Source organism: Salmo trutta, unplaced genomic scaffold (genome assembly GCF_901001165.1).
Source record: "Salmo trutta unplaced genomic scaffold, fSalTru1.1, whole genome shotgun sequence".
In the NCBI taxonomy this organism is placed as follows: Eukaryota; Metazoa; Chordata; class Actinopteri; order Salmoniformes; family Salmonidae; genus Salmo; species Salmo trutta.
Genome location: NW_021822608.1, coordinates 522,911 through 550,669, shown reverse-complemented (window position 1 = coordinate 550,669; position 27,759 = coordinate 522,911). Strand labels below are relative to the sequence as shown.

Sequence of the window (27,759 nt, the reverse complement as noted above, 5' to 3'; positions counted from 1 at the left end):
AGAGAAGAGCAGACGGTCACAGTGAGGGTTGAGGAGAGAGAAGAGCAGACGGTCGCAGTGAGGGTTGAGGAGAGAGAAGAGCAGACGGTCACAGTGAGGGTTGAGGAGAGAAGAGCAGACGGTCACAGCGAGGGTTGAGGAGAGAAGAGCAGACGGTCACAGCGAGGGTTGAGGAGAGAGAAGAGCAGACGGTCACAGTGAGGGTTGAGGAGAGAGAAGAGCAGACGGTCACAGTGAGGGTTGAGGAGAGAGAAGAGCAGACGGTCGCAGCGAGGATTGAGGAGAGAGAAGAGCAGACGGTCGCAGCGAGGGTTGAGGAGAGAGAAGAGCAGACGGTCACAGCGAGGGTTGAGGAGAGAGAAGAGCAGACGGTCACAGTGAGGGTTGAGGAGAGAGAAGAGCAGACGGTCACAGTGAGGATTGAGGAGAGAGAAGAGCAGACGGTCGCAGTGAGGAGAGAGAAGAGAGAAGAGCAGACGGTCACAGTGAGGGTTGAGGAGAGACAAGAGCAGACGGTCACAGTGAGGGTTGAGGAGAGAGAAGAGCAGACGGTCACATTGAGGGTTGAGGAGAGAGAAGAGCAGACGGTCACATTGAGGGTTGAGGAGAGAGAAGAGCAGACGGTCACATTGAGGGTTGAGGAGAGAGAAGAGCAGACGGTCGCGTCACAGTGAGTCACTGTCTGAACATGAGGCTGGAGGCAGACCAACATTAGCAGGGCTGTGGTGAGCTAGTGAGTGTGAGCATTGTACACACACACACACACACACACACACACACACACACACATCTGCAGAGGATGAGCTGTATGCTTGGCACACAGCCACAGACAAATTATTATCTTAAAACATTCATTGAAGTAGTGGGCGTTACATTAATACAGTCTATGATTAACACATCAACAATGTTACAGACTGTAGCCAATGGGCTCTGTCCATAATGGCCCTCTATTCCCTACGTAGTGCACTACTTTAGAACAGGGCCCATTGGGGACACGGACCTATATGATTCATACCAAATTCATATGATTCATACTTGAGGTCGACCCATTTAATTTCAATGGGGTCAACTGAGAGCTCTGGGCGTCTGCAGTTCAAACACCATTTCGCAATTTGCATTGTTTTATATCTATTTGCTTGGCAAAGCCCTTCACTCTGTGGATGATTTGCATGGCTTAAAATACATTCATCAGTCAACTACCAGCCGCCTGGTCCGGCCTGCTGAAGTGAAGAGCTTCTATTTATCAGGCTGCAAGACACGGACAGGAGCTGGAGGAACCTAGCTAGTGTCTAATCCAACAGACAGGAGGGAGATGGAGGAACCTAGCTAGTGTCTAATCCAACAGGAGGGAGATGGAGGAACCTAGCTAGTGTCTAATCCAACAGAGACAGGAGGGAGATGGAGGAACCTAGTTAGTGTCTAATCCAACAGGGACAGGAGATGGAGGAACCTAGCTAGTGTCTAATCCAACAGGAGGGAGATGGAGGAACCTAGCTAGTGTCTAATCCAACAGGAGGGTGATGGAGGAACCTAGCTAGTGTCTAATCCAACAGGGACAGAGGGAGATGGAGGAACCTAGCTAGTGTCTAATCCAACAGGAGGGAGATGGAGGAACCTAGCTAGTGTCTAATCCAACAGGAGGGAGATGGAGGAACCTAGCTAGTGTCTAATCCAACAGGAGGGAGATGGAGGAACCTAGCTAGTGTCTAATCCAACAGGAGGGAGATGGAGGAACCTAGCTAGTGTCTAATCCAACAGGGACAGGAGGGAGATGGAGGAACCTAGCTTGTGTCTAATCCAACAGGGACAGGAGATGGAGGAACCTAGCTAGTGTCTAATCCAACACCCTGTTTTTCTACTGCCTGTTGCCCCTACTAACACAGCAGTAAGTCTGGTTGAGGTGTGTGTGTCCTATACAGGGAAATCACCGGTTACTATGTACACCCTGCTCTGCTCCTCAAATGTACAAACATTTGAGTCATTTAGCAGACCCTCATGTAAATCTCTCTGGACAGGAGCAATTAGGGTTAAGTGACTTGCTCAAGGGCACAGACAGATTTTCCCACCTAGTTGGCTTGGGGATTCGAACCAGTGACCTTTCGCTTACTGGCCCAATGCTCTTAACAGCTAGGCTACCTGCCGCTGGCACACTATTCCCTATGTTAGACCAGGGCCCGTAGGGAATAGTGTGACATTTGGAAGCAATCCCAGCTCCCTGCTCTGGCCTGCCCCCGTCTCCGCTCAGTCTCCGCTCCCCCCCGGCCTGCCCCAGTCTCCGCTCCGGCCTGCCCCAGTCTCCGCTCCCCCCCCCCCGGCCTGCCCCAGTCTCCGCTCCCCCCCCCGGCCTGCCCCAGTCTCCGCTCCCCCCCCCGGCCTGCCCCAGTCTCCGCTCCCCCCCCCGGCCTGCCCAGTCTCCGCTCCCCCCCCGGCCTGCCCCAGTCTCCGCTCCCCCCCGGCCTGCCCCAGTCTCCGCTCCGGCCTGCCCCAGTCTCCGCTCCCCCCCCGGCCTGCCCCAGTCTCCGCTCCCCCCCCGGCCTGCCCCAGTCTCCGCTCCGGCCTGCCCCAGTCTCCGCTCTGGCCTGCCCCAGTCTCCTCCGCCCCCCCCCCCCCGGCCTGCCCCAGTCTCTGCTCCGGCCTGCCCCAGTCTCCGCTCCCCCCCCGGCCTGCCCCAGTCTCCGCTCCCCCCCCGGCCTGCCCCAGTCGCCGCTCCCCCCCCGGCCTGCCCCAGTCTCCGCTCCCCCCCCCCCCCGGCCCGCCCCAGTCCCCGCTCCCCCCCCCGCCTGCCCCAGTCTCCGCTCCCCCCCCCCCCGGCCTGCCCCAGTCTCCCCCCCCCCCCCCCCCGGCCTGCCCCAGTCTCCGCTCCCCCCCGGCCTGCCCCAGTCTCCCCCACCCGGCCTGCCCCAGTCTCCCCCCCGGCCTGCCCCAGTCTCCCCCCCCGGCCTGCCCCAGTCTCCCCCCCCGGCCTGCCCCAGTCTCCGCCCCCCCCCCCCTCCCCCGGCCTGCCCCAGTCTCCCCCCCCGGCCTGCCCCAGTCTCCCCCCCCAGCCTGCCCCAGTCTCCGCCCCCCCCCCCCCCCCCCCGGCCTGCCCCAGTCTCCCCCCCCGGCCTGCCCCAGTCTCTGCTGTGATCTGACACCACCACTATCTGTCTCAGACACCTTCCATTATTCAACACTTCCTCACTTGCCCTTCCCACATGAAATGCTTCCTATACAGAGAGCCTGTAGTGAACAGTTTCATTATAATGAATGAAAACCTGTAGGCATTAATTTGTCTAAAATACACACTGGTTGGGGTATATATATATGTATGTATGTATGTATGTATGTATGTATGTATGTATGTATGTATGTATGTATGTATGTATGTATGTATGTATGTATGTATGTAGCCAATCCCTTCAAACCACACCAAGTCAGGACCCTGTTTTTATCTGAGAAGGTGAACTGAGAAACTACCTGCACTGTAAAATGCTGCTGAACAAGTTATTGAATATTTCATGTGTTTTGTGGCTTTGACAGCACTCACTGGTGCAGTACTGAGGTAGCATAAGTGTAGCTGCAGTGACCTGGCAGGCATAGGCATCTTACCTGCTGATTTGGCTAATGCTAGTCATTTGCTTAGGTCTATAGGTTTAATAGCTCACAGTAAATACTACAGTATCTGTATTAAGGCTTTAATCGAGTCATTTCTATGAGCATACTCTGGAGCACACACAGTGGGGTTGAACGGGCTAGTGGCTGATAGTTAGCTATGGAAGCCAACGGGTGGAGGGAGCTTTCTGTGTTGACATGCTAAAACGTCTGCTGTTCCCTCCATAAAGAAGAAGTGTCCCTCTATGTAGAATGATGATGTAGGACTTCCTGTCTCTGAAGGTGTGAATGGCTGAGAAGGGTGGGGGGGGTCAACGGTTAAGCCTGCTTCCTTACACACCAAATTAGTCCTATGAAATCATCGTTTTTAGGCCTAAACGTTTAGGTTCCCTGTGGCGATTTTCTGCCAAGAGGCAAATAACTGATTTTGATGTCAGACAACGTGTGACTCTGTGCAGAAAACGCATCATGTACTGTAGTGTAAAGGGTATAGATTTTACATCTCTTCTTATTGTCTCCTCCCTGAATTAAAATGGATCCATTTCAAAATATGTGAGTAGCAATTTCAAACTTCTGTTAAGATTGTTTTCATATTACAAATGTCCATTGCACAAGGCTAAAAAGTCTGGCCATCCTATGTATAAAGTAGTATCTAGACAGTCACTAATATTACAAAATACCTGGGCTGGTTAGCAATCAGTTTTAAATATTGATATTATACTGCAATTTGGAAGCAAACTGAAGCTTTATATAATGCTACAATTGAACAGTAAACCTAACCACAGAATGATGGATTGGATTAAGAGACAAAAACACTACTAGCTAACTATGTTTAGGAAGTTACATTTACTAGGCTGGATACTTACTGACAACATCGACCTCAGAGGCTCCAGATCCCCTCATCCGGAGATACATGAGGCCGAGCAGGAGGAAGAACAGGCAGGCGGCCATGAGCAAGAACATGGACAGGTAGTGGGCGCTGAACCCCCAACCACCGGTGGACGACCCCACCTCCTCCCGCTTGAATTGCTGGAGCAGCTCATCCTCCGGCACCGTGTGCTTCTGCTTGAGACTCGACTGGCTGTAGGCATGGTTGGGACCGCTATGATTTGAATGGTTGGGTCGGTAAGTAGCGGATAGAGTGTTGTAGTTGGAGAATCGAGGTCTCAGGCCGATGCTGAATCGGCTGCTGCTGCTGCTAGTGGCGCCATCCCCGCTGTCGGTGTGGTTTTTATTGTAGGCGGAGGACGGGGAATTGTTGCCGCTGCTTTCCCCGGGGCTGCCGCGGTCGCTCCCCCCAGTCACAGCCGACACGTACATGGTCCCCCTGGGGTAATGGCGTCGCAGCAAGCTCCCGCTCAGGGACGATTCGCCGGGCACTCGCTTCTTTCCCTCTTCCTCTTCATCATCCTCTTCCTCCCCCCGGCCTCCCATCATGTCTAGTCGACTCCTACTAGCGCCAGGCGTGTCATTCAGCCTGATTGCCATGCCTGTAGTCGTTTCCTGGCCGCTCTCTGACCCCCTGGCACTTCTGTGGGGAGACGGCTTGGAGGAGTGACTCCGTCTGGAGTAGTGTTGCTGTAAGTGTCGGTCTCGTTGACGGTCCTGCCCATATGTTATCCCACCTTCTTCCTCTTCCTCCTCTTCCGAATCCGAGTAATCCCCGACTAGCTTACTACTGGTGTTCAGTGAGTAAGACGCCCTGTTCCCATTCAGAGACCGACTGTCTCTTTCCGTCTCCCCCTGAAAATCGCCTTCCTCTTCGGGCTCGTCGTCGTAACCCTTCACTTCCGCGGCCCGCGAGACCTCGAGGCTCGATTTTCCCCGGTCCACCCAACCGAGAGAACCGGGTCCGCTTCTCCTCCCCTCCAGCAGCCCGGCGGGAGAGGAGTTGTTTCTGCTGGTACTCACAGCGACTCCCAGGCTCTTTCGAGTGGCGGTGGCAGCTCCCGTTGTAGGCCTGATCTGCTGTTGTTGTTGTTGGTGGTGGTACGCGGAGCCTCGGTCTCTCCTGCCGCTGTGGTTCGCTCCTCGTTTTTTCTTCGGGTCTTCCACGTCCGATTCGTCCGAGCTAAAACCCAATACGAACTTCCCCGCTCCACCAGTTCTCTTTTCGTTCAGGACCGGTCGACCACCGGGGCTACGACTGTTAGTGCTCAGGTGCGTGACGTCATTGCTAGCTGGCCTGGCTCCCGCCGCTGTGTAACTGCTGTTACCACCGCCGCTACTGTTGTTGATGCTACCGCCACTGTTTCGGGTTTTCCCCGCCCTTGTTCCTTTCTGTTGTTGTTGTTCCTCACGTAGTTTCTTTAGTTTTTTCAAATAAACCGGTCTCGTGTTCTCAGAGACCGGGCCTGGAGTGAATCCAAAGCTCTTTAACTCAGAGAAAAGCTCTTCGTCCGTTAGCTGCGCCGTCGCCATCTTTGCTCGAGGGAAAAAAAAAAACCCTCAAAGCTGTGACGGAAGTGACGAACAAATAGCAGACCCAGACAGGAAGAAAGAAAAAAGTTATCCTCAGTAAGTCAGCTGTCTACAGGCAGGGGGCAGGCGTCTGACCTGCTAGAAGAACAGTCACCTAGAAATACTTGGTTCTATCTAGTGTCTGACACAATTGTAAATGCGTCGTTTTACAAACACATTGTTTTATATGAATATTGATTTTTGGAGGTTTACCTCGTAGTGGAGTCTAAAGGTTGATCCAATCAAATACTTGGTTGGTGAATGCCGGATCTAGCTACTGTAGATGCGATGTGTGTTTAGTCACGTACTCAGGGTCGCTGATGTAGTTGCAGTGTGCAGTGAAATGCTTCAGCGCCGAGCTCCAACACTCCATCATTCCTGTAATAGTTTATAGGAATCTAGAGTGTATTATTTATTGTCTTCTGTGAGTACTGTAGACTGTTTTTGCATAAACCACCTAACGGTATGGTAAAAGGCCTAGTACATTTTTTATTTATTTATTTTTTATTACACCTTTATTTAACTAGGCAAGTCATTAATTAATGAAAAATATAATAAAAACGAATGAAAACAAAATAATTTTATACTCAGTGTAGCCTATGGCATTTGTTCTTTGGTAATCTAGTGATATTGATTTGAAATATTTAATCATGTAAAACATCAATTCTCATTGAAATAACTGTTGGAATGTAATAAAATAACACATGTCTGGCATTTGTGCATTTCTCGCCCGTTTCCACTCTAATACCTCAGACGTGTACCATCCTTCAGAATATGGGCACCAGGTGACATACCACAATCTGAAGTGTTTATCTTGGAGAGTTTATGGGCCTTATAAGACAAAGACCACACAGGAAGATGATTTGTCTTGAAGCCCCCATCCCTCCCTCCTCCTCTTCCTATTCTGGAGGCTTGAATTGAGTCAATGCAACAAACACATTTTTGTTTTATGAGAATAGGTCCGCTAGCTACATCATGCAATTCTCCTCGCCATGTTAATATTTTGTAGGCTATAATTTATAATGATTGTTATGTTTTGTTTTTTTACTGGGATTCATCAGAAAAACGAATGTGTGGGTAATAATTTTTTTTTAAATCAGGGAAAGATTAGACCACTACTCAGACCAATAAAAAAGTATTTATAGTGGCAGTTGTTTGGCACCATGTTACGCCATTTACTTCCTACCCCATTAATCAATAGGCAGGCATAGCCTAACTAAATGTGCACCAACTCTTTACTTCCCATGTCCCACTGCGCCACCGTGTGGCCACACATCCTCCCTGCAGCGCCCGCTGTGTACAAGTAGCTTGCGACGTAACGCAGGCGTCTCACTGTCAATGAAAGAGGCTCACTCACGGCATACCAGACTTGAGTACAGTGGCTAACCCAGCATACACAGACACACAATTTAACTACGAGGAGACCGAACGGAGATACATTTACAATTTAAAGGGTTAGATTTGAGAGGCTGCAACTCAGGATGGCTACCGAGACAGCCTCAGTTTTTCTGTCCCCCATCAAAACGTGCTTTCTTCTACTTTTGGGTGGTTTGATGTCCAAAGCTGCGCAGGAGCAGCAGGGAAGTTTGTACATGTGGATTGATGCCAACCAAGCCAGAATCCTAATTGGTAAGTAGCGTTAATTTTTCAATTAATCCAATGTTACAGTGTCACTTGAATTATCTTAAATGTGCATAGAAAAGATGGATTGTAACTTTAACTTTAAAGGGGTGAGTTCCATACACTGTGAACCCTATTATATTGGACCGAGTTAAACTTTGTAGACACCCATGCGCTTTCGCATGTGTTTTAAATGCTCTGGTTGAAATGTCAGTGTGTGTTATTGTGCAGGTTTTGAGGAGGATATCTTGATCGTGTCAGAGGGGAAGATGGCTCCATTCACAACTGACTTCAGAAAGGCCCAGCAGAGGATGCCTGCGATACCTGTCAATATCCAGAACGTCAACTTCACCTGGCAAGCTACTGAACAGGTAGGACACGGCGATAGGGTCACAGCCTATAGGCCTACATTCATTTCAAAACAGGAAAATGTGTATATTTGATTCCATTTATTGTAATACTTTTAGTGGTAATCGATAGGCTTTATCAAAGGCTATTGATCTGAGAACAGGCGCGTAATTGTAGCCAGTGGGCAATGCGGTGACTAGTGCGCAATTCTATATGGCGAAAAGGCTGCAATTAATTTTGTTTTTAGAAAATAATGATTAAGGTTGTTTTTCTTATTATTTTGAATCGATAGGTTAATAGCCAATGTTTAGTATGCATTGATTAACCAAATTAGGCATTTAAAAAACGAACTTCAAATGAAGAATGTCTTTGAAATTATTTTCTCGGTAAAGATCAATAAACTAGGCAAGAGCCACTGACTATCCCCCCACACTTAAGCCTTCATTCAAAAACTAGTCCACATTTCTTCTGAACTATTGTTTCTCACGCTTTCCCTACATCAAAGACCCAATTCTGATCAAACAACTACGCAATTTTGGAGGTTTAAAAAGAAGCCTATGCGCGCGGTAGCAGTAGATGATTGATTTAAAAAAAAAAAGCTTTAGCTTGAGCTCTCTGACCAGTTTCCTTTTTTAATATTCTAATTCCCATCTCTTGCGGTATTTTACATGTCGGTGTCGTGGACCTGCCGCCACGGATCAAAGAGCCGGGGCGCCGCAAGGCCGCATCTAGGACATGTGCCAAACATCTGGTCCATCTGCGCTTTTGAAAACATTGGTCAAATTCTCAGACGCGTGCCAGACCCATCCCGCGTTCTTTATTGGAACAGAGAAGGAGAAGAAGGTTCCATTTGGAATCGCTTTGTGCAATGGTGTCCCTGTTCATAAGCTTTGTTATGAGAACAACTTTGGCAATAACAGCCAGTGCAGTGGCAGAATTATTGTATTTATCTACACACAAAAAAAAATGCCTTGCAAACAAGTACTTCTCTCTCCTATAAGTGATTTGGTAACCTACTGTTGAGGCCATTGGACAATATTGACATTTATGTATAACACACATAAAACGGTTATAAACTATTAATGGTAATAATGTAATGAAGATGCAAATATACCCTCTTTTATGTTCAAAGACATTGAGCTTCATGAAGACTTCACAAGGAGCCTAGGCTATAAAAGAAATTAATGAATAAATAAATATTATATATATATATATAATATTTATTCATTCATTTCTTTTATTTATTTATATACAGTACCAGTCAAAAGTTTTGGACACACCTACTCATTCAAGGGTTTTTCTTTATTTTTTATTTTTTTTACTATTTTCTACATTGTAGAATAATAGTGAAGACATCAAAAGTATTAAATAAGTAACCCAAAAAAGTATTAAATCAAAATATATGTTATATTTTTAGATTCTACAAAGTAGCCACTCTTTGCCTTGATGTCAGCTTTGCAGACTCTTGGCATTCTCTCAACCAGCTTCACCTGGAATGCTTTTCCAACAGTTTTGATGGAGTTCCCACATATACTGAGTACTTCACTATGCGGTCCAACTCATTCCAAACCATCTCAACTGAGTTGAGGTCGGGTGATTGTGGAGGCCAGGTCATCTGATGCAGCACTCCATCACTCTCCTTCTTGGTCAAAAAGCCCTTACACAGCCTGGAGTTGTTTTGGGGGATTGTCCTGTTGAAAAACAACTGATAGTCCCAGCGCAAACCAGATGGGATGGGGTATCACTGCAGAATGCTGTGAAAGCCATGCTTGTTAAGTGTGCCTTGAATTCTAAATAGATCAGACAGTGTCACCAGCAAAGCACCCCCACACCATCACACCTCCTCCTCCATGCTTCACGGTGGGAACCACTCATGCAGAGATCATCTGTTCATCGACTCTGCGTCTCACAAAGACACGGCGGTTGGAACCAAAAATCTCAAATTTGGACTCATCAGACCAAAGGACAGATTTCCACACCATTCCACACAATTGCTCGTGTTTCTTGGCCCAACCAAGTCTCTTCTTATTATTGGTGTCCTTTAGTAGTGGTTTCTTTGCAGCAATTCGACCATGAAGGCCTGATTCACGCAGTCTCCTCTGAACAGTTGATGTTGTGATGTGTCTGTTACTTGAACTCTGTGAAGCATTTATTTGGGCTGCAATTTCTGAAGCTGGTAACTCTAATGAACTTATCCTCTGCAGCAGAGGTAACTCTGGGTCTTCCTTTCCTGTGGCGGTTCTCATGAGAGCCAGTTTCATCATAGCGCTTGATAGTTTTTGTGACTGCACTTGAAGAAACGTTCCAAGTTCTTGAAATTTTCCAGATTGACTGACCTTCATGTCTTAAAGTAATGATGGACTGTCATTCCCTTTGCTTATTTGAGCTGTTCTTGCCATAATATGGACTTGGTCTTTTACCAAATAGGGCTGTCTTCTGTATACCACCCCTACCTTGTCACAACACAACTGATTGGCTCAAACGCATTAAGAAGGAAAGAAATTCCACAAATCAACTTTTAAGAAGGCACACCTATTAATTGAAATGCATTCCAGGTGACTACCTCATGTAGCTGGTTTAGAGAATGCCAAGGTTGTGCAAAGCTGTCATTAAGGCAAAGGGTGGCTACTTTGAAGAATATAAAATATATTTTGATTTGTTTAACACTTCTTTGGTTACTATATGATTCCATATGTGTTATTTCATAGTTTTGATGTCTTCACTATTATTCTACAATGTAGAAAATAGTAAAAAATAAAGAAAAACCCTGGAATGAGTAGGTGTGTCTAAACTTTTGACTGGTACTGTATATATATACTTTTTGCCCCCCCGAAGGCCGGGCCCCCCCAGATAGCATATGAACCAGTGGAGGCTGCAGATGGGAGGACGGCTCATAATAATGTCTGGAATGGAGCCTAAATGAATCAGGAATGAGCAGGGACAGCTATACCATAAGGACCCCTGTTTATTCCTCATTACATGTAGTGCAACAAGGTCACTCATGGTCTGGAAAGTTCTCGACTTTTTGATAGATTTAAACAAACAATATTGAAATCACCATTATCACAACCATAAACTGTCAAATCCATCTGCCTTATAGAATATTAATTTTTGGATATGAAATATTAATATTATTAAAATATTAAATTAAGTTTTAGGTTCGTAAAGCAACTGATGAAAAACTAAATTGTTTATTAGTATTTGCTAACTCCGTAAAACATTAACTCTTTCAGATTGTTGTCTAACGTCAGGGTGGGAATTTAACTTTTTTGGTCCAACAGACACTCACTGGCGTACCAGACACCTGTGGATCACCCTCAAATCAAAATCAAATCACATGTTATTCATCACGTGCGCCGAATACAACAGGTGTAGATAGACCTTACAGTGAAAATGCTTACTGATGAGCTCTTAACCAACAGGTGTAGGTAGACCTTACAGTGAAAATGCTTACTGATGAGCTCTTAACCAACAGGTGTAGGTGACCTTACAGTGAAAATGCTTACTGACGAGCTCTTAACCAACAGGTGTAGGTGACCTTACAGTGAAAATGCTTACTGACGAGCTCTTAACCAACAGGTGTAGGTAGACCTTACAGTGAAAATGCTTACTGATGAGCTCTTAACCAACAGGTGTAGGTGACCTTACAGTGAAAATGCTTACTGACGAGCTCTTAACCAACAGGTGTAGGTAGACCTTACAGTGAAAATGCTTACTGACGAGCTCTTAACCAACAGGTGTAGATAGACCTTACAGTGAAAATGCTTACTGACGAGCTCTTAACCAACAGGTGTAGATAGACCTTACAGTGAAAATGCTTACTGACGAGCTCTTAACCAACAGGTGTAGATAGACCTTACAGTGAAAATGCTTACTGACGAGCTCTTAACCAACAGGTGTAGATAGACCTTACAGTGAAAATGCTTACTGACGAGCTCTTAACCAACAGGTGTAGGTAGACCTTACAGTGAAAATGCTTACTGACGAGCTCTTAACCAACAGGTGTAGGTAGACCTTACAGTGAAAATGCTTACTGACGAGCTCTTAACCAACAGGTGTAGATAGACCTTACAGTGAAAATGCTTACTGACGAGCTCTTAACCAACAGGTGTAGGTAGACCTTACAGTGAAAATGCTTACTGACGAGCTCTTAACCAACAGGTGTAGGTAGACCTTACAGTGAAAATGCTTACTGACGAGCTCTTAACCAACAGGTGTAGATAGACCTTACAGTGAAAATGCTTACTGACGAGCTCTTAACCAACAGGTGTAGATAGACCTTACAGTGAAAATGCTTACTGACGAGCTCTTAACCAACAGGTGTAGATAGACCTTACAGTGAAAATGCTTACTGACGAGCTCTTAACCAACAGGTGTAGATAGACCTTACAGTGAAAATGCTTACTGATGAGCTCTTAACCAACATGTGTAGGTGACCTTACAGTGAAAATGCTTACTGACGAGCTCTTAACCAACAGGTGTAGGTAGACCTTACAGTGAAAATGCTTACTGACGAGCTCTTAACCAACAGGTGTAGTAGACCTTACAGTGAAAATGCTTACTGATGAGCTCTTAACCAACAGGTGTAGGTAGACCTTACAGTGAAAATGCTTACTGACGAGCTCTTAACCAACGAGAAAACATAAGAACACGATTGGTTGAGAGCCCATAAAACGGCAGCCATCTTTTATTCAAGGCAGGGGACCCACAAGCTCTGGGACCCCATGCGAATGTCATCAATGTCTATTTATTTATTTTAAAAAATTAATAAATCATTTTGACAGTAACCCTCCAAAAAAGTCATTCATAAACCTTTTTAATTTCCATATGTACTGGGAAGCCAAGTTTATGTTTCTTGGGCTTCAGGAATGTGACTGAAACAGTGAAAAAAGAAACTGATTGAAAGTATCAGGGGATATCTGTGAACAAATTCCGTGATCAAAGCTACGAAGACGTCAGTGCAGTGAGTGAAGCTTACTCAGGTGTTCTACAGCCCATATCAGACCGAGAGCCTAACGGTGCAGTGCAGTGAGTGAAGCTTACTCAGGTGTTCTACAGCCCATATCAGACCGAGAGCCTAACGGTGAAGTGCAGTGAGTGAAGCTTACTCAGGTGTTCTACAGCCCATATCAGACCGAGAGCCTAACGGTGCAGTGCAGTGAGTGAAGCTTACTCAGGTGTTCTACAGCCCATATCAGACCGAGAGCCTAACGGTGCAGTGCAGTGAGTGAAGCTTACTCAGGTGTTCTACAGCCCATATCAGACCGAGAGCCTAACGGTGCAGTGCAGTGAGTGAAGCTTACTCAGGTGTTCTACAGCCCATATCAGACCGAGAGCCTAACGGTGCAGTGCAGTGAGTGAAGCTTCCTCAGGTGTTCTACAGCCCATATCAGACCGAGAGCCTAACGGTGCAGTGCAGTGAGTGAAGCTTACTCAGGTGTTCTACAGCCCATATCAGACCGAGAGCCTAACGGTGCAGTGCAGTGAGTGAAGCTTACTCAGGTGTTCTACAGCCCATATCAGACCGAGAGCCTAACGGTGCAGTGCAGTGAGTGAAGCTTACTCAGGTGTTCTACAGGCCATATCAGACCGAGAGCCTAACGGTGCAGTGCAGTGAGTGAAGCTTACTCAGGTGTTTCTACAGCCCATATCAGCCCGAGAGCCTAACGGTGCAGTGCAGTGAGTGAAGCTTACTCAGGTGTTCTACAGCCATATCAGACCGAGAGCCTAACGGTGCAGTGCAGTGAGTGAAGCTTACTCAGGTGTTCTACAGCCCATATCAGACCGAGAGCCTAACGGTGCAGTGCAGTGAGTGAAGCTTACTCAGGTGTTCTACAGCCCATATCAGACCGAGAGCCTAACGGTGCAGTGCAGTGAGTGAAGCTTACTCAGGTGTTCTACAGCCCATATCAGACCGAGAGCCTAACGGTGCAGTGCAGTGAGTGAAGCTTACTCAGGTGTTCTACAGCCCATATCAGACCGAGAGCCTAACGGTGCAGTGCAGTGAGTGAAGCTTACTCAGGTGTTCTACAGCCCATATCAGACCGAGAGCCTAACGGTGCAGTGCAGTGAGTGAAGCTTACTCAGGTGTTCTACAGCCCATATCAGACCGAGAGCCTAACGGTGAAGTGCAGTGAGTGAAGCTTACTCAGGTGTTCTACAGCCCATATCAGACCGAGAGCCTAACGGTGCAGTGCAGTGAGTGAAGCTTACTCAGGTGTTCTACAGCCCATATCAGACCGAGAGCCTAACGGTGCAGTGCAGTGAGTGAAGCTTACTCAGGTGTTCTACAGCCCATATCAGACCGAGAGCCTAACGGTGCAGTGCAGTGAGTGAAGCTTACTCAGGTGTTCTACAGCCCATATCAGACCGAGAGCCTAACGGTGAAGTGCAGTGAGTGAAGCTTACTCAGGTGTTCTACAGCCCATATCAGACCGAGAGCCTAACGGTGCAGTGCAGTGAGTGAAGCTTACTCAGGTGTTCTACAGCCCATATCAGACCGAGAGCCTAACGGTGCAGTGCAGTGAGTGAAGCTTACTCAGGTGTTCTACAGCCCATATCAGACCGAGAGCCTAACGGTGCAGTGCAGTGAGTGAAGCTTACTCAGGTGTTCTACAGCCCATATCAGACCGAGAGCCTAACGGTGCAGTGCAGTGAGTGAAGCTTCCTCAGGTGTTCTACAGCCCATATCAGACCGAGAGCCTAACGGTGCAGTGCAGTGAGTGAAGCTTACTCAGGTGTTCTACAGCCCATATCAGACCGAGAGCCTAACGGTGCAGTGCAGTGAGTGAAGCTTACTCAGGTGTTCTACAGCCCATATCAGACCGAGAGCCTAACGGTGCAGTGCAGTGAGTGAAGCTTACTCAGGTGTTCTACAGGCCATATCAGACCGAGAGCCTAACGGTGCAGTGCAGTGAGTGAAGCTTACTCAGGTGTTCTACAGCCCATATCAGCCCGAGAGCCTAACGGTGCAGTGCAGTGAGTGAAGCTTACTCAGGTGTTCTACAGCCCATATCAGACCGAGAGCCTAACGGTGCAGTGCAGTGAGTGAAGCTTACTCAGGTGTTCTACAGCCCATATCAGACCGAGAGCCTAACGGTGCAGTGCAGTGAGTGAAGCTTACTCAGGTGTTCTACAGCCCATATCAGACCGAGAGCCTAACGGTGCAGTGCAGTGAGTGAAGCTTACTCAGGTGTTCTACAGCCCATATCAGACCGAGAGCCTAACGGTGCAGTGCAGTGAGTGAAGCTTACTCAGGTGTTCTACAGCCCATATCAGACCGAGAGCCTAACGGTGCAGTGCAGTGAGTGAAGCTTACTCAGGTGTTCTACAGCCCATATCAGACCGAGAGCCTAACGGTGCAGTGCAGTGAGTGAAGCTTACTCAGGTGTTCTACAGCCCATATCAGACCGAGAGCCTAACGGTGAAGTGCAGTGAGTGAAGCTTACTCAGGTGTTCTACAGCCCATATCAGACCGAGAGCCTAACGGTGCAGTGCAGTGAGTGAAGCTTACTCAGGTGTTCTACAGCCCATATCAGACCGAGAGCCTAACGGTGCAGTGCAGTGAGTGAAGCTTACTCAGGTGTTCTACAGCCCATATCAGACCGAGAGCCTAACGGTGCAGTGCAGTGAGTGAAGCTTACTCAGGTGTTCTACAGCCCATATCAGACCGAGAGCCTAACGGTGCAGTGCAGTGAGTGAAGCTTACTCAGGTGTTCTACAGCCCATATCAGACCGAGAGCCTAACGGTGCAGTGCAGTGAGTGAAGCTTACTCAGGTGTTCTACAGGCCATATCAGACCGAGAGCCTAACGGTGCAGTGCAGTGAGTGAAGCTTACTCAGGTGTTCTACAGCCCATATCAGCCCGAGAGCCTAACGGTGCAGTGCAGTGAGTGAAGCTTACTCAGGTGTTCTACAGCCCATATCAGCCCGAGAGCCTAACGGTGCAGTGCAGTGAGTGAAGCTTACTCAGGTGTTCTACAGCCCATATCAGCCCGAGAGCCTAACGGTGCAGTGCAGTGAGTGAAGCTTACTCAGGTGTTCTACAGCCCATATCAGACCGAGAGCCTAACGGTGCAGTGCAGTGAGTGAAGCTTACTCAGGTGTTCTACAGCCCATATCAGACCGAGAGCCTAACGGTGCAGTGCAGTGAGTGAAGCTTACTCAGGTGTTCTACAGCCCATATCAGACCGAGAGCCTAACGGTGCAGTGCAGTGAGTGAAGCTTACTCAGGTGTTCTACAGCCCATATCAGACCGAGAGCCTAACGGTGCAGTGCAGTGAGTGAAGCTTACTCAGGTGTTCTACAGCCCATATCAGCCCGAGAGCCTAACGGTGCAGTGCAGTGAGTGAAGCTTACTCAGGTGTTCTACAGCCCATATCAGCCCGAGAGCCTAACGGTGCAGTGCAGTGAGTGAAGCTTACTCAGGTGTTCTACAGCCCATATCAGACCGAGAGCCTAACGGTGCAGTGCAGTGAGTGAAGCTTACTCAGGTGTTCTACAGCCCATATCAGACCGAGAGCCTAACGGTGCAGTGCAGTGAGTGAAGCTTACTCAGGTGTTCTACAGCCCATATCAGACCGAGAGCCTAACGGTGCAGTGCAGTGAGTGAAGCTTACTCAGGTGTTCTACAGCCCATATCAGACCGAGAGCCTAACGGTGCAGTGCAGTGAGTGAAGCTTACTCAGGTGTTCTACAGCCCATATCAGACCGAGAGCCTAACGGTGCAGTGCAGTGAGTGAAGCTTACTCAGGTGTTCTACAGCCCATATCAGACCGAGAGCCTAACGGTGCAGTGCAGTGAGTGAAGCTTACTCAGGTGTTCTACAGCCCATATCAGACCGAGAGCCTAACGGTGCAGTGCAGTGAGTGAAGCTTACTCAGGTGTTCTACAGCCCATATCAGACCGAGAGCCTAACGGTGCAGTGCAGTGAGTGAAGCTTACTCAGGTGTTCTACAGCCCATATCAGACCGAGAGCCTAACGGTGCAGTGCAGTGAGTGAAGCTTACTCAGGTGTTCTACAGCCCATATCAGACCGAGAGCCTAACGGTGCAGTGCAGTGAGTGAAGCTTACTCAGGTGTTCTACAGCCCATATCAAACCGAGAGCCTAACGCTTCTTAGGCAGGCCTAGTTCTTTATCAGTTTTAGTTTAGAAAAACGATCTCTCCGCAGCTGCCACAGTTACAGGGAGGGTAAAAAAAAGACCCAGCTTGATTGTCGTAGCAATATCAGGGAAACTGGGCAGAAGGGAGTTGAAATACAGCAGTTCTGTAACATCGTTCATAATTGAGACTCTCATTGTCCTTAATTGCTGGTCTCAACACGTTATGGTAATACATGAAGTGTATAGGAAGCTCTGGGGACAGGTCGTCTGGATACTGAACAGCCAGTCAATTGGCAGATGCAAACAGATGATCATATTTAGCAGACAACAGTTCTTGAGGGACTGAACCAAAAAAACAAAAAAAAACAATTTGGTTCATACCGGTGAACCGATGTGGTGAACCGATGTGGTGAACCGATGTGGTGAACCGATGTGGTGAACCGATGTTTGAGTTGTGTGGTTGTAATATCAACAGTCCCGTATCTCTGGTATATCTTGGCATACATCATTCAAGACTAAGTTTAAATTGTGTACAGCACAATGGACCTATAATACACAATGTCTCTGGAAAGACTGTCTGGGGTGGCAATACTCAGTATACAAAACAGTCGGGCCCACAACCTGGACCTAAAAACTGTGGTGAAAACATTTGCACACACACAACAAAAAGGAGGCTTCAGATCTCTCAAGTTGGATTTAATTTGATTTAATTGAATTGACCTTGACTATTGCAGCCCATTTGTGTAGGCTATTAGCCAGACAAAACCCACTGAGGTCAACAGTAAATAGTGGCTGAATTTATCCTCAAGCCAACTACTTTCTTCATCATTGTTAGGCTATTTGATGTGGAATATTTATAAAGCGTTTATAAATAGCATCTCAGCATGGTAAATAGCTATAGATACTGTAGTACACTGCATAATGAAACAATCCATGGTGAGCTGGTGTTTTGAGGACCTGATTATTATTTGGCATTAATAGACTAGTTTTACATACAACTTTCCACCCAAGCTGGGAGAGAGTGTGAGGACGGCTCATGTCATGCAGGTTCAGGTAGCCTATACAGAACAGTTGTATACCTTACGGGGTCCAGAGCAGGTTCAGGTAGCCTATACAGAACAGTTGTGTACCTTACGGGGTCCAGAGCAGGTTCAGGTAGCCTATACAGAACAGTTGTATACCTTACGGGGTCCAGAGCAGGTTCAGGTAGCCTATACAGAACAGTTGTATACCTTACGGGGTCCAGAGCAGGTTCAGGTAGCCTATACAGAACAGTTGTGTACCTTACGGGGTCCAGAGCAGGTTCAGGTAGCCTATACAGAACAGTTGTGTACCTTACGGGGTCCAGAGCAGGTTCAGGTAGTCTATACAGAACAGTTGTATACCTTACGGGGTCCAGAGCAGGTTCAGGTAGCCTATACAGAACAGTTGTATACCTTACGGGGTCCAGAGCAGGTTCAGGTAGCCTATACAGAACAGTTGTGTACCTTACGGGGTCCAGAGCAGGTTCAGGTAGCCTATACAGAACAGTTGTGTACCTTACGGGGTCCAGAGCAGGTTCAGGTAGCCTATACAGAACAGTTGTGTACCTTACGGGGTCCAGAGCAGGTTCAGGTAGTCTATACAGAACAGTTGTATACCTTACGGGGTCCAGAGCAGGTTCAGGTAGCCTATACAGAACAGTTGTTTACCTTACGGGGTCCAGTGCAGGTTCAGGTAGCCTATACAGAACAGTTGTGTACCTTACGGGGTCCAGAGCAGGTTCAGGTAGCCTATACAGAACAGTTGTATACCTTACGGGGTCCAGTGCAGGTTCAGGTAGCCTATACAGAACAGTTGTATACCTTACGGGGTCCAGTGCAGGTTCAGGTAGCCTATACAGAACAGTTGTATACCTTACGGGGTCCAGAGCAGGTTCAGGTAGCCTATACAGAACAGTTGTATACCTTACGGGGTCCAGAGCAGGTTCAGGTAGCCTATACAGAACAGTTGTATACCTTACGGGGTCCAGAGCAGGTTCAGGTAGCCTATACAGAACAGTTGTATACCTTACGGGGTCCAGAGCAGGTTCAGGTAGCCTATACAGAACAGTTGTATACCTTACGGGGTCCAGAGCAGGTTCAGGTAGCCTATACAGAACAGTTGTGTACCTTACGGGGTCCAGAGCAGGTTCAGGTAGCCTATACAGAACAGTTGTGTACCTTACGGGGTCCAGAGCAGGTTCAGGTAGCCTATACAGAACAGTTGTATACCTTACGGGGTCCAGAGCAGGTTCAGGTAGCCTATACAGAACAGTTGTATACCTTACGGGGTCCAGAGCAGGTTCAGGTAGCCTATACAGAACAGTTGTGTACCTTACGGGGTCCAGAGCAGGTTCAGGTAGCCTATACAGAACAGTTGTATACCTTACGGGGTCCAGAGCAGGTTCAGGTAGCCTATACAGAACAGTTGTATACCTTACGGGGTCCAGAGCAGGTTCAGGTAGCCTATACAGAACAGTTGTGTACCTTACGGGGTCCAGAGCAGGTTCAGGTAGCCTATACAGAACAGTTGTATACCTTACGGGGTCCAGTGCAGGTTCAGGTAGCCTATACAGAACAGTTGTATACCTTACGGGGTCCAGTGCAGGTTCAGGTAGCCTATACAGAACAGTTGTATACCTTACGGGGTCCAGAGCAGGTTCAGGTAGCCTATACAGAACAGTTGTATACCTTACGGGGTCCAGAGCAGGTTCAGGTAGCCTATACAGAACAGTTGTATACCTTACGGGGTCCAGAGCAGGTTCAGGTAGCCTATACAGAACAGTTGTATACCTTACGGGGTCCAGAGCAGGTTCAGGTAGCCTATACAGAACAGTTGTATACCTTACGGGGTCCAGAGCAGGTTCAGGTAGCCTATACAGAACAGTTGTGTACCTTACGGGGTCCAGAGCAGGTTCAGGTAGCCTATACAGAACAGTTGTGTACCTTACGGGGTCCAGAGCAGGTTCAGGTAGCCTATACAGAACAGTTGTATACCTTACGAGGTCCAGAGCAGGTTCAGGTAGCCTATACAGAACAGTTGTGTACCTTACGGGGTCCAGAGCCGGTTCAGGTAGCCTATACAGAACAGTTGTATACCTTACGGGGTCCAGAGCAGGTTCAGGTAGCCTATACAGAACAGTTGTATACCTTACGGGGTCCAGAGAAACTGCGTTACGACAGCAGACTCTGTGGCTGGTAGATTTTTATAAAAAAATCTGCCAGCCACTCAGATTTTTTTAACTAGATGGATTTTTTTCTGCCATAGAGTTTACAAAACATTATAAACATCTTCCTAATATTGAGTTGCAACCCTTTTTTCAGAACAGACTCAATTAGTCGGGACATGGACTCTACAAGGTGTAGAAAGCGTTCCACAGGGATGATGGCCCATGTTGACTCCAATGCTTCCCACAGTTGTGTCAAGTTGGCTGGATGTCCTTTGGGTGGTGGATCGTTCTTGATACACACAGGAAACTGTTGAGCGTGAAAAACCCAGCAGTGTACCATACCCTGTTAAAAGGCACTTCAATCTTTTGTCTTGGGGTATAATTAATTCATTATTATTATTTGATCAAATATAGAATTTTGGCCTTTAATACTATAGCCCATAGAAATGCATTTGATAACACATTCATAAACAGACAGTCAAAAAATGCATGATAAGGAATAAGGTGTTGAAGTGTCTGTCCTATATCTAGGAGATAGAAGAAAGCTCAGGAAGTATATACAGTATATATTTTTTTGTTGGCATGAAACTACCTCCATACCGCCATTCATTTTTTAAAAACCATTACCAGGTTCCTTCAGACGAGTCACTTGTGAACACCATCGTGTTCGTGAGAGTCTCCTCTTTCCATAAAGTGGTCAGACGTTTGTGAGAAGCCTGATTTTGGTGATGTCTCCTGTCTGATAAACACCGCTCTAGATTTGCCACCTTTCAACGCGGATGCGGAAGTGCGACATCGGCGTATGCGGTGGATTGAGACGTATGAAATGCAAAAAACAACAACAGATATCTCTATTTTAAATTGATGGGTTTTGATGGGGATTTTTTGGTATTATGTTAATTAGATCGACACACGACTGCGTCAATCTACTGTTAAGTATTAAGGGACGGGCCGTTACCGTGGTAACAGCACGGTAACGTGTCAGTGTCAGATATGAGAATCTCCGTGTCTCTTCACCAGCAGCAGAGAGTTGCAGCAAACTCAAAACTAATATTGAAAAACAACCTAGCATGTGAACAAAACGATGGAACTAGCCAAGAAACACCAGGGGGCTGAAAGATCTGATAGACTGGTTGTTTCTATTGGGGATTTTCAAATGAATCATTTTCCATATTTTACTAATGTTTGTTTTGAACTTTTATTTTTATATGTCTGTTTTGAGTAACCGTTGTCAACTCAGTCACCGATGGAGTCAATATTTGTGTTATTTGGGAAAAATAATTGAGTCGCTGTTCTGCGGAGGGGCCCCACGAAACTGCACTATGCTACTGCAGCGTGACAAATCACTTCTGAATCATGACTGAATGATAACCTTGAAAGGGTTTTAAGGCACCAGTATTGTCCTCTGAAAACACAAATAAATCATCATTGTTTGGATTGTGGCATTTCACCTTCATCCGTAGAAGATAGAAAGAGAGATAGGAAACAATGTCTGTCCATAATGACACACTATTCCCTATATTGTGCACTACTTTTGACTAGAACAAGGAATAGGGTGCCATTTGGGACACAGCCCTTGTGTTGAGAGAGCATTGTTCCCCTGCCACATGAAGGGGCTGTCTCTGTCAGGAGGAATCCCAGGGGCCACGCGTTACATTGTTATTAGGTCACAGAGCCATGACCTCACCGCTCCCTGGGTGGGAGGCCCCTGGACCACGGTGACATTCCTTCTTCTAGAAAGATCACCCTCTTCTCCTCCTCCTCGTCTCCTCCTCTTCACCCTCTTCTCTGCTTCACCCTCTTCTTCTCTGCTTCACCCTCTTCTTCTCTGCTTCACCCTCTTCTCTGCTTCACCCTCTTCTTCTCTGCTTCACCCTCTTCTTCTCTGCCTCACCCTCTTCTCTGCTTCACCCTCTTCTCTGCTTCACCCTCTTCTTCTCTGCTTCACCCTCTTCTCTGCTTCACCCTCTTCTCTGCTTCACCCTCTTCTCTGCTTCACCCTCTTCTCTGCTTCGCCCTCTTCTCTGCTTCACCCTCTTCTTCTCTGCTTCACCCTCTTCTCTGCTTCACCCTCTTCTCTGCTTCACCCTCTTCTCTGCTTCACCCTCTTCTTCTCTGCCTCACCCTCTTCTCTGCTTCACCCTCTTCTTCTCTGCTTCACCCTCTTCTCTGCTTCACCCTCTTCTCTGCTTCACCCTCTTCTCTGCTTCACCCTCTTCTTCTCTGCCTCACCCTCTTCTCTGCTTCACCCTCTTCTCTGCTTCACCCTCTTCTCTGCTTCACCCTCTTCTTCTCTGCTTCACCCTCTTCTTCTCTGCTTCACCCTCTTCTTCTCTGCTTCACCCTCTTCTCCTCCTCCTCGTCACCTTCTCCTCCTCTTCACCCTCTTCTCTGCTTCACCCTCTTCTTCTCTGCTTCACCCTCTTCTTCTCTGCCTCACCCTCTTCTCTGCTTCACCCTCTTCTCTGCTTCACCCTCTTCTTCTCTGCTTCACCCTCTTCTCTGCTTCACCCTCTTCTCTGCTTCACCCTCTTCTTCTCTGCCTCACCCTCTTCTCTGCTTCACCCTCTTCTCTGCTTCACCCTCTTCTTCTCTGCTTCACCCTCTTCTCTGCTTCACCCTCTTCTCTGCTTCACCCTCTTCTCTGCTTCACCCTCTTCTCTGCTTCACCCTCTTCTTCTCTGCTTCACCCTCTTCTTCTCTGCTTCACCCTCTTCTCTGCTTCACCCTCTTCTCTGCTTCACCCTCTTCTTCTCTGCTTCACCCTCTTCTCTGCTTCACCCTCTTCTCTGCTTCACCCTCTTCTTCTCTGCCTCACCCTCTTCTCTGCTTCACCCTCTTCTTCTCTGCTTCACCCTCTTCTCTGCTTCACCCTCTTCTCTGCTTCACCCTCTTCTCTGCTTCACCCTCTTCTTCTCTGCCTCACCCTCTTCTCTGCTTCACCCTCTTCTCTGCTTCACCCTCTTCTTCTCTGCTTCACCCTCTTCTTCTCTGCTTCACCCTCTTCTCTGCTTCACCCTCTTCTCTGCTTCACCCTCTTCTCTGCTTCACCCTCTTCTCTGCTTCACCCTCTGCTTCACCTCTCTTCTTCTCTGCTTCACCCTCTTCTCCTCCTCCTCGTCACCTTCTCCTCCTCTTCACCCTCTTCTCTGCTTCACCCTCTTCTTCTCTGCTTCACCCTCTTCTTCTCTGCCTCACCCTCTTCTCTGCTTCACCCCTCTTCTCTGCTTCACCCTCTTCTTCTCTGCTTCACCCTCTTCTCTGCTTCACCCTCTTCTCTGCTTCACCCTCTTCTTCTCTGCCTCACCCTCTTCTCTGCTTCACCCTCTTCTCTGCTTCACCCTCCTCTCTGCTTCACCCTCCTCTCTGCTTCACCCTCCTCTTCTCTGCTTCACCCTCCTCTTCTCTGCTTCAGCCTCTTCTCTGCTTCACCCTCCTCTCTGCTTCACCCTCCTCTCTGCTTCACCCTCCTCTTCTCTGCTTCACCCTCCTCTTCTCTGCTTCACCCTCCTCTTCTCCTCCTTCTTCTTTTAGATTCTTATTGTTTCTTCTCAATTCTTGCCTTCTTCATCTTCTTCTTCTGATAGAGCCAGTGGTTTGGAGGAGGGGTGTTCATGGATGGGAGAATTCCCTTATCAGTAAAAACAAGGAATCCACATACAGAAACCCCCTATTGTGGGAGACTGCAACAAGTGTGTTGGCATCCATAATAAACTGTAAACTTATTTTAGTCAAAGTAATGACCAATTTTTCTTCCTGATGAGATCATCTCTGGTGACAGCAAATTACAGAGAACGGCAGAGAGCGGAACGAACCAAAGCTTCCAGCTCCCTCCAAGCCAACGCTGTGTACACACACACACACACACACACACACACACACACACACACACACACACACACACACACACACACACACACACACACACACACACACACACACACACACACAGTCTTGTACAGCTAACCTTGTAGGGACACACGATTCAGTTCCATTCAAAATCCTATTTTCCCTAACCCATAACTCTAAAACTAACCATAGCTCCTAACCCTAACCCTTAACGTAATTCTGACCCTAACACTAATTCTAACCTTAACCCTAAACCCCCCAGAAATAGCATTTGACCTTGTGGGGACTAACAAAATGTCCCCAGCTGGTCAACTTTTTGTTAGTTTACTATTCTTGTAGGGACTTCTGGTCCCCACAAGAATAGTTAAACACGTCCAACACACAAAACACACACTCACACACACACACACACACACACACACACACACACACACACACACACTAAACATACACACACAAAACACACAGAGATCGTAATCCGGTAATGGCATGTTGAGTCGGCAAATGAGAGTGGGAGAGAGAGAGGGAAGGAGAGAGAGGGATAGAGAGAGAGAGAGAGAGAGAGAGAGAGAGAGATACAGAAAGAGGGCCCTTCTCTTTCCTGGGTTCTGTTACCCCTGTACTTCAAAGGCAGCCGGCGAAGCTTAGGAACAAAAGCCTGGGGCATGAAAGGCTGCATGGTGGAGAGTTATCTGTGTTGGTTATTACCATTCAGCTGCAGGATTAGCCTACTCTCCCTCTGCCCGCCTTGTGTACCTTTCCCTTCATCAAACGCTTTAACACTGGGAAGCATTCACTGCATAGAGGGAACATCGCTGTCTCCCCTTTCCTCTCTCCCTCTTTCATCTCTCTGTTCTGGGCTCTCTCTTTTTCCCCTGTGTGTGTTCTGCCATGCCGCCCCAATCACTTGACAAGAGAGACAGAGAGACCACATGTCATCTAGAGAGAGAGACCACATGTCATCTAGAGAGAGAGACCACATGTCATTTAGAGAGAGACCACATGTCATCTAGAGAGAGAGACCACATGTCATTTAGAGAGAGAGACCACATGTCATTTAGAGAGAGACCACATGTCATTTAGAGAGAGAGAGACCACATGTCATTTAGAGAGAGAGAGACCACATGTCATCTAGAGAGAGAGACCACATGTATTTTAGAGAGAGAGACCACATGTCATTTAGAGAGAGGGACCACATGTCATTTAGAGAGAGGGACCACATGTCATTTAGAGAGAGACCACATGTCATTTAGAGAGAGAGACCACATGTCTTTTAGAGAGAGAGACCACATGTATTTTAGAGAGAGAGACCACATGTCACTTAGAGAGAGAGACCACATGTCATTTAGAGAGAGAGACCACATGTCATTTAGAGAGAGAGACCACATGTCACTTAGAGAGAGAGACCACATGTCATTTAGAGAGAGAGACCACATGTCATTTAGAGAGAGAGACCACATGTCATCTAGAGAGAGGGACCACATGTCATTTAGAGAGAGAGACCACATGTCATTTAGAGAGAGAGACCACATGTCATTTAGAGAGAGGGACCACATGTATTTTAGAGAGAGAGACCACATGTCATTTAGAGAGAGAGACCACATGTCATTTAGAGAGAGAGACCACATGTCATTTAGAGAGAGAGACCACATGTCATTTAGAGAGAGAGACCACATGTATTTTAGAGAGAGAGACCACATGTCATTTAGAGAGAGGGACCACATGTCATTTAGAGAGAGGGACCACATGTCATTTAGAGAGAGAGACCACATGTCATTTAGAGAGAGAGACCACATGTCTTTTAGAGAGAGAGACCACATGTATTTTAGAGAGAGAGACCACATGTCATTTAGAGAGAGAGACCACATGTCATTTAGAGAGAGAGACCACATGTCTTTTAGAGAGAGGGACCACATGTCATTTAGAGAGAGAGACCACATGTCATTTAGAGAGAGAGAGACCACATGTCATTTAGAGAGAGAGACCACATGTCATTTAGAGCGAGAGAGACCATATGTTTTTTAGAGAGAGAGACCATATGTTTTTTAGAGAGAGAGACCACATGTCTTTTAGAGAGAGAGACCACATGTCTTTTAGAGAGAGAGAGACCACATGTCATTTAGAGAGAGAGAGACCACATGTCATTTAGAGAGAGAGAGACCACATGTCATTTAGAGAGAGAGAGACCACATGTCATTTAGAGAGAAAGACCACATGTCATTTAGAGAGAGACCACATGTCATTTAGAGAGAGAGACCACATGTCATCTAGAGAGAGAGACCACATGTCATTGGTTGTTCAGCTGTTCTCCGTTCATGTGTGTTGCAGGCAGAGTACTTCTATGAGTTCCAGACACTGCGCTCCATGGATGTGGATATCATGGACAACCCCACGGTCAACGTTCCTCTCATGGGCTCTGTACCACGTAGACCCTCAGGTGAGACAGGAGCTGGTGAATCCATGCTACCTTCTCAGTGTTGTTGTTTATTGAACACATGAGACTGAACAGCAAGCAGGAAAGAGTGGAGGAGTGTGGGTCAGCAGCCTAGCACTAACCACTAGACCACACAGGCCACTACAGTCAAATAGCTTGAAATCAGTCATAATAGCTTGAAATCAGTCATGAAATCAGTCATAATAGCTTGAAATCAGTCACAATAGCTTGAAATCAGTCATAATAGCTTGAAATCAGTCATAATAGCTTGAAATCAGTCATGAAATCAGTCATAATAGCTTGAAATCAGTCATAATAGCTTGAAATCAGTCACAATAGCTTGAAATCAGTCATAATAGCTTGAAATCAGTCGTAATAGCTTGAAATCAGTCATGAAATCAGTCATAATAGCTTGAAATCAGTCACAATAGCTTGAAATCAGTCATACTAGCTTGAAATCAGTCATAATAGCTAGAAATCAGTCATGAAATCAGTCATAATAGCTTGAAATCAGTCATAATAGCTTGAAATCACTCATAACTGATTACTGCGTTGTAATATGATGTTTCTCTGTGTTTTAAGTGGTGCAGGTGGGCTTCCCGTGTTTAGGAGACCAGGATGGCGTAGCGGCGTTCGAGGTCACCATACTGGTCATGGACGCCGGTGGTAACATCGTCCTGAGGACACCTCACAACGCCATCTTCTTCAAGACCTGCCAGAGAGGTGAGGATGCAGCTCCCAGAGTTTCATTTACACTTTTAACATGTTACCTCTGTTTTGAAATGTGTACTAGGAGAGGAGAGGAGAGTAGAGGAGTGGAGAGGAGAGGAGTGGAGTGGAGAGGAGAGTAGAGGAGAGGAGAGGAGAGTAGAGGAGAGGAGAGGAGAGGAGAGGAGAGGAGAGTAGAGTAGAGGAGAGGAGTGGAGAGGAGAGGAGAGGAGAGGAGTGGAGTGGAGAGGAGAGGAGAGGAGACTATTGACTCTCAATTTCACCAGAGATGATTGGCTAGCTCTCAGCATCGTCAGAGATGATTGGCTAGCTCTCAGCATCGTCAGAGATGATTGGGTAGGTCTCAGTCTGCATTACCCTGTCTGATTTAGCTCTACCTCTGCTGCTGCTGACTGGATATTATAACATTACCCTGTCTGATTTAGTTCTGCTGC

The 27,759-nt window shown here is 47.2% G+C and overlaps 2 protein-coding genes across 2 annotated transcripts in view; one reads left to right on the top strand and one right to left on the bottom strand.

The window, feature by feature from the left end:
• LOC115182932 (inner nuclear membrane protein Man1) overlaps nt 1–6,059 on the bottom strand; it is a 28,002-nt gene extending 21,943 nt beyond the window's left edge. Inside the window, exon 1 of the mRNA XM_029744279.1 lies at nt 4,458–6,059. Within this exon, the coding sequence (XP_029600139.1) occupies nt 4,458–6,012 (1,555 nt within the window). The 5' untranslated portion in view covers nt 6,013–6,059. The remainder of the gene's footprint in view (nt 1–4,457) is intronic.
• A 1,240-nt stretch (nt 6,060–7,299) lies between these two features.
• Nucleotides 7,300–27,759, top strand: part of LOC115182952 (wnt inhibitory factor 1-like) — a 55,292-nt gene continuing 34,832 nt past the window's right edge. Inside the window, exons 1-4 of the mRNA XM_029744310.1 lie at nt 7,300–7,680; nt 7,903–8,042; nt 26,491–26,599; nt 27,179–27,319. Coding sequence (XP_029600170.1) covers nt 7,533–7,680; nt 7,903–8,042; nt 26,491–26,599; nt 27,179–27,319 — 538 coding nt within the window. The 5' untranslated portion in view covers nt 7,300–7,532. The remainder of the gene's footprint in view (nt 7,681–7,902; nt 8,043–26,490; nt 26,600–27,178; nt 27,320–27,759) is intronic.